General features: G+C 28.1%; 2 protein-coding genes across 8 annotated transcripts in view; one reads left to right on the top strand and one right to left on the bottom strand.

The window, feature by feature from the left end:
- Positions 1–7,740, top strand: part of LOC115233218 (14 kDa phosphohistidine phosphatase-like) — a 154,874-nt gene that overhangs the window by 58,038 nt on the left and 89,096 nt on the right. The gene's annotated exons all lie outside the window — the stretch shown is intronic.
- The window catches only part of LOC115233216 (phosrestin-2-like), a 110,929-nt gene that overhangs the window by 51,495 nt on the left and 51,694 nt on the right, over positions 1–7,740 (bottom strand). For all 7 annotated transcript variants that reach the window (XM_029803527.1, XM_029803524.1, XM_029803525.1 and 4 more), the window contains 3 exons: positions 5,735–5,788; positions 2,182–2,317; positions 435–587 (listed from right to left, as the gene is read on the bottom strand). In XM_029803527.1, coding sequence (XP_029659387.1) covers positions 435–587; positions 2,182–2,317; positions 5,735–5,788 — 343 coding nt within the window. The remainder of the gene's footprint in view (positions 1–434; positions 588–2,181; positions 2,318–5,734; positions 5,789–7,740) is intronic.

Below are 7,740 nucleotides of genomic sequence, written 5' to 3' on the forward strand. Positions count from 1 at the left end.
AATTGTAATATGTATTTAAAATAAATGTAAATATTTTAACAATAAATCTATTTATTATAAATTTTTGTTTTATAAAAAACAAAAATTTAGAGTAAAACCGTATTGTTAGATTAATAATAGCCACATAAATTGGTCCACAAATTACTTTAATTGTACTTCATTTTTTTCAAATGTTTGAAAATAGGGTTTTGAGAAATAGGTGTTAATTTTATAGAGAGATATCTAAAGTGAGCGCCCGTTAATATATTTACTCCATCAAATCTAAAAACGCGAGATTTTATAGAATGCATCACAAAGTGACAAATTTAATAAAATTTGTTATTATATAGAAATAATATTTAATGACAATACAATTTTTCAGAAATATCGCAAATATATTACTCTAATTAATAATATTAATATTCTATTTTTATTATAATATGTTGCTTACCAACCTGTAATGCCGTTATGCTTTCCTGATGATCAGATCCCGCATATGGTGGATACAATTGGGCCAAACACATGACTGCTTCGTTGCAAAATTTTAGGCCCATTACTTCCTCGTCTTCTCTTCCGTAGCGGAAAGTTAGTGTAACTTGTCCAAAAACCTGCAAAAATTACATTTCAATTTATATTTAATGTAATGCAATTAATTTGTAATGTGATCTGTAATGACACAGTGTGGAATACACGTGGATTTTATTCTAATACAAAAATATATTATTATTTATCTTAAAAATATCTTTCAAATTTTAATTATTACAAAATAAACTAAATTATGTCATATGTTGTTGTATAAAAAAATTGAATACATCAAGAATTTTATGTGCGTATGTGTATATATATGTATATATTCAAATATATATTATATATAGGGGAAAGTAGGCTAAAACCGGGTACTTTTTTGCATTTGTCTTCCTACAAAAAAAACAGAGTAAAAAGAATTTTACTGACTATTAGTAGTCTTTAGTGGACCTTAAACTATGAGAAAATGAGGCTAGTTGCTGAAAAAAAAATATTTGGTTACCAAGGATAACAAGATTTTTTAGAGAAATCAAAATATCCAGTTTTGCCCTACCGGTAGGGTAAAACCGGGTACCTATTTGAAAATATGTAAAACACCGTGCAATTACAAAATATAGATTTATTTTAATCAAAATACGATATGAAGATGTATTCTATTGACAAAAATCACAAATAAAGGTATCCTCTTGTTCGACATTGCTGCAGGACTTCCTTATTTAACTTTTTAATTTTAGGGGTCTCAAAAAGCTTTTTTTTTAGTAATTTCTTTTTCTGAGTGGTAGTTTTCATTTCCAATTGCTTTTTGTAGGGAGACAAAGTCAGGATAACAGTTCTTCCTCTTTTCATTACATGAGATGTATAGGTACCTGGTTTTGCCCCAACACAAGGAAAGTAACAAACACGGCAATTGTATATCCCGGCAGACAAAGTGACGATCAAAACTATAATAATAATATGATATACTCTCTAATATGTACAGAATGCAATGCTGCAATTACCGAAACAGATGCTCTATATAGAAAAAGTACACGACGACTCGATTCTTGCCTCGATATCGATCTTTTTGGGGCTAAAAACTTTGAACTTCTATTAAAAAAGAAATATCATGTGCACAGGGACACGGTTTGTTTTAAAATAATGATGGCGCCAATCTACAACTAATAACACAAGTTAGCTATAAATATCAGCATTTATTACGAAAAAACAGGGGTACCCAGTTTGACCCGCCTACCCGGTTTTATCCAACTTTCTCCTATATCTTGTATAAAATCTAAAAGAAATAAATATAAAAACTTGCCGAGATTTTGGAAACAAATGTAATATTTGAATATTATTTTAACGTCATATTTAATATTTCTTCTATTATTAGTACATATTTTTTTTCCTGTATTCTAACGATTAGAATATGTATAGTTCGCGATTCGCAGGCGAATTTTCATTGTATCCGATTAAATAACATTTTATAGGAAAGTAAAGCTTTATATTTGATAACAACAAATATATTTGACGTTATATCTCTACTGAATAAGAATTTAGCAGGATTATTTACGAGTCCGAAAAATTTTTTGGTTCGATCGCTGAAGAGATCATACGTTCTAGCAATTGCAATAAGAATAAAATTTTTTCAAGACAAATATTAAATAATAATAATTGTTTATATCGTTTTATGTGCCTTACCCTTTTTTCCTGTAAGTAGTCGGGATCAACCAAGAGAACGCCTTGAAGTTTGTCGATTTTGGCTTCACTGACAATAAGGTCCCTACTGGCTAGGTAAAGTGTCAATTTATTATTCGGTGATGATTTCTTGTATACTCTGTAGATCAGAAAAGATGTTTTATGTTAGAGGAATATTAACTTAAAGGGCATATGTAGATATCATATACGGATGGTATTTTGTAGAATAATAGAATTTGTACAATTCCTTCTGCTTCATTCTGTGAAATAGAATACTTAAATCTTCTGGGAATAGAATATAAATACGTTACAAACTTATTTATTGGACTTAAAGCTTGAATGTTTAATGATGAGAATATATATAAATTTATATATAAACAATGTTTAATATATAACTTATACTACTATATAATTTATATTTGTTATATGTATATTTTGTAAAATATCACAACTTAAAGTATAAATTCAACTACAAATATGATATAATAGTATCACGATTCAATAATCTAATAAAACTTTTGGTAAAGTTAATTATCTTAGTGATATCGAGAAAAAAGGGGAGTCATTGTACTTATCTAATTGTAAGACCATCTATTAGCTAATTCATTTTGTGTTGAAATCCCTTTTATTTTTTGATTCCAGAATTGTTACAGTTAATTGGAATTCAAAATAGCATAGAGTTTTATTACGTTGTATTCCATTTATTATTTATCAAGCGAGCTATCAATTTCGTCGAGGTTTTGTCTGTCTGTTCTATTCGACACCAACTACATTTATTTATAATAGCACGCATTGTTAAATACATTTGCAAATACATCGGGCAAATATATTTATTTAAACGCAGTCGATTGCATTATTACTAATTAAGATATGCTTTTGTATTTGATCCCGGAGCTTTTTCACGAAGTGATATAATAATTCTATTAGCCTATTATTTCTATTTAGTACGCGACAATTAACTGGAATTATTGATTATGAACAAATTTATTCGAATAATCACTTGTAAACTATAATTAAAATAAATGATTTTCGTATTCTCTTGAAATTATTCGCCCGTAATCGTATGCATTTAATACGCAAATATATTTAGATGTATTTGACGTATTCGAAGTGCTTAACGATATTTAACATATGACATTTGTAATAAAATTAGCCGTAATGAATTTAGTAGCGATTATTTGATACTAGTTATAAGGTTTATAAGGATTTTTAAGGATATTAATTAAAATGTTTACTTCGAACGCCATTATAATCAATTAATAAGGATTAAATCTCAACTCCATACGATTAATTGATAATAGCTCAATGTCATTATGATTGCATCAATATACCTTCGAAAACGGCAGCTTTGGCTTAATTAGTCTCTGCTAACCTAAGGTTGAACCCAAAGTAAAATATAAGTAATAAATCGTATATTGTATATCGCTTTGTCTGAAATTGTATCACATTTTAGTTTTTAATAACTTCTTTCTCAGCACAAATATTTTTCTCGCACATAAAATAAAAATATCGAAAAATAAATTTAAAAAGAATCAAGAATTTTATATTATTAAAATTGTGTAATTAAAATTTTTATAATTATTGTTAGAGATATTGAAAGATAGAATTAAAAATTAACGTTAATAGTCGATATATTAATACATGCGATTGGGGGATGTAAACTAATTATACATATGTATATATCAGGTGATTGCATAAGTTCGTGCCCGATTTAAATATAAACTTCAATAGATTATATTTTAGAGATTTGTCTTCCTACAAGAAATCAGAGAGTAAAAAAATTTTGCTGACCATTAGTAGTCTTTAATGGGCCTTAGACTATGAGAAAATGAGGCTAGTTGCAGAAAAAAATATTTGGTTACCAAGGATAATAAGATTTTTTTAGAAAAGTCAAAATATCCGGTTTTGCCCTAAATCCGGTAAAACCGGATACCTATTTGAAAACATGTAAAACATCATGCAATTACGAAATCTAGATTTATTTTAATCAAAATACAATACAAAGATGTATTCTATTGACAAAAATCACAAATAAAGATATCCTCTTCTTTTACATTGCTGCAGGACCTTCTTATTTAATTTTTTAACTTTAGGAATCTCAAAAAGCTTTTTTTTAGTGATTTCTTTTTCTAAGTAGTAGTTCTCATTTCCAATTGCTTTTTGTAGGGAGACAAAGTCAGGATAATAGTTCTTCCTCTTTTCATTACATGAGATGTATAGGTACCTGGTTTTGCCCCAACACAAGGAAAGTAACAAACACGGCGGCTGTATATTCCGGTGTTCAAAGTGATGATCAAAGCTAATACGATGTACTCTTTAACATGTACAGAATGCATTGCTGCATTTACGGAAGCAGATATTCTGTGTAGAAAAAGTCCATAACGACTCGACTGTTGCCGCGATATCGATCTTTTTTGGCCCGAAAATTTTGAACTTCTCTCAAATGTTTTGTATAAAAAGTTTATTTTCGGTATCATCAATATTTATCTGCACTAAAATGATCATTTAATTTAAAAGGGCGGAATTGCATATATAAGTCGATGTATTTTCCTTGGGATTAGAAATTCAACATATCGATATTTTATGCATTTCAGCAAATATTTTTAAACGTAATTATCTATGGTTCATATATCGAAGAAACGTTATATTCACTGTAAACGGAGCGACTTTGTATAAAAATCCTTGACAATATATATTATATAGGGATATGCCTATAATCTAACATTAAAATTCTTTTGCATTCGGATTTTGTACTATTTTATTATTGTGTGCTATTTTCATTAGTGTATAAACGAACATTATTTTAAGAAATTTTTGCCACGATATAAATTCACTGTATAAATATCATCTCTCTCTCTAGATTTTCTTCCTACGAACTACTTCAACTGTAGAGATCCAATAATACTTTTTCTTTTCTCCTCGAGCTCTGATTATGGATACATACAGAATAATCGGGTCACGGTTTTCTCACGATTTTAATTATTCTATTTCCCAGCTTTTAATGACACTGTACAAACATGATACATGAGCATATTTCGAGTCACATTAATTTTTTTTGCTATAGTTAACAGTATTAAAACTATAAACGACGCAAATGATCATAATGAGTGTTTTAATGGATCTCAACATTATGAATTTGGATGCTTACGTCCCTTACGTTATTGACAGTAGTTATTTTCGTCACGCTGACACGATGTATTAAATACATGATATATTAAAACATTAAATTTAAACTACGTAACTGAAAGATAAAATAATTTCTTTAATAATTTCTTTAATAATTATTTTCTATTATATTTAAGAAAGAAAATTGTAATGTGTCAAAATTATAATATTTATATAATTATTTATAAATTATACAAAGCATATAAATTTTATACCAAATATGATACAATATGCTAAAATATTTTTTTATATCTTATAATTTTTATTTAGTAATAAAAAAATGGGATATAAAAAAATTGTAAAACAAAAATATTTATGTATACATATATGTACGATTACAATTTACAATTAATTTCAATTCTTGTTTGTAATCGACATTTTATAACATTACCTTTGACTACTGAATGGAGAATCCGATATGTGGTCCGGGCTTGTATCGACTTTTCTGGAATATAAAAGAAACGAGTCGTGTTACTTATAAAAGGATTGCATTTATTTTTAACACAAACAAATAGAAGAGTTAAATTTAATTTTGTAATTTTCTGACAATATCTTGAAGAGACATATAAATACATATCTAGAAACTGCGATATTTACTATTGCAACACCATTAACATTGGCGCCTGGATTACGAAGAAGCAATCTCGATTGTTGACATTTCGTTTGCCAACAGTAGTATCGTGCAGGCTTGTTTATTCCTCCCACATTTCTCGCGGTTGTTCGAAGTGGAAAAGTTTGACACGTGCGTCAAACTTTCTACGTCATGCTTTTGCAGTAAAATACTTACATTTATATTCTGATTTGCATTTGCCACTTTTTTTTATCTAAAAGGGAGTAACTTATTAAATACTTTAAAAATAGCATAAGAAAGCGCAATTTTCTTGAAAATTGGGTAATTCTTCCTTTGTTTTTAAATTCATTCCAAAATATTTTAACGTGCTTTAATTTTGACTAGGAAGCTAACTTTTGATATATTTTCGCATGAAAACTAAAATTGATGCAAAATTATTCGAAGCGGTGCACAAGCACCACTTTAATTAATAAGTTAAAATACGTGATTCGTACCGTAACTAATTGTAAGTTACGTTGGATTCATAATTTTTTCCTATTTTAATTATGGGTTGCCATGATCGTTTCGGGTTGTGCAAGATAATCTTTTCTGCTTCGTGAAAAATTTAAAAATATTTTCAATCAGTATTTAGATTTTCAACCAGTATTATCCGACAATATCGGAAAATGTATTTTAATAATACATTTCTTATCTCAAATTTGCAGCTAACTTCTATTAAAATTACGAAAATTGGAATATTTAATTGCGAAAATACAAAACATGAGAAATTAAAAATGTCAAGCAAATTAAGTATATACGAGGACTGACAATTAAGTTCGTAGAAAATATTTATTACAATTACAGAACACATTTATTCGTTATCTAATATACGGTCCCTTTTATCAATAATACGAGTTAGCTAAAGATAGTAGCACTTATCACGAAGAAACAAATGTACCCGGTTTGACCCGCCTACTCGGTTTTACCCTACTTTCCCCTATATACACATTTTATTGAGCTTACGGTGGATCTCTTTTGTCAAAACTTCTTGACGTTTTTTCATGCGAAGCATATAATTATTCTTTGCTAATTAAGTATATTTAATAAATGATGAGAAGGAAAGCTGAGAATTTATATTGTATTTGAAAAAAAGGAGATTTTTGTATACCTGCTTCTTAAAATATAAAATATTCTTACATTTAAAACTTTGATATATATTTTTCAATATTACATATATTTAATTTATAACATACTGAAGACAGTGATTTTGTTATTAATAAAATCGGACACATTGATAGAATAGACCTAAATGAAAATTTCCCAAAATCAAGAAAGGCATGAAAGATCGTCATTGGGGGTCACGAATGGAGGTGGAATGGATGACGCGTGCACTAAACAGCCTCACAGAGAATGATTTTGAAGACTGCTTTCTGTAATGGAAAAAACATTGCACTGATTCGTTATCTGATACACAGTTCTTTTCAAAATAGTCCCCTCCTAAAGCAATGCACTTGGTCCATATGTATGTATTTCAAAAGTATAATGACATATCTACAATAGATAGCCAAGAAACAGAAATGTTTCAAAGCAAATAAAATACGATCGAGCAAATCGAGTCAAATAATAAAAACATTTTAAAAAGCATAGTAATATATAACATATGCACAAAATACGTTTAATAAAAAAAGACTTTCTGAAGAGCATAATGTTTAGCAAGGAAAATGTGTCAGAACTTTTATTTGAAATAAGTTTTCTATGTTACTATCAAAAATAATAAATAATTTGATGTCATCCAGAACCAAATTTTGTCTTTGATAGAAAAAAAACATTTTTTTCCTATTTTATTT

The sequence above is a fragment of the Formica exsecta genome, unplaced genomic scaffold (assembly GCF_003651465.1).
Source record: "Formica exsecta isolate Colony F162 unplaced genomic scaffold, ASM365146v1 scaffold164, whole genome shotgun sequence".
NCBI lineage: Eukaryota > Metazoa > Arthropoda > Insecta > Hymenoptera > Formicidae > Formica > Formica exsecta.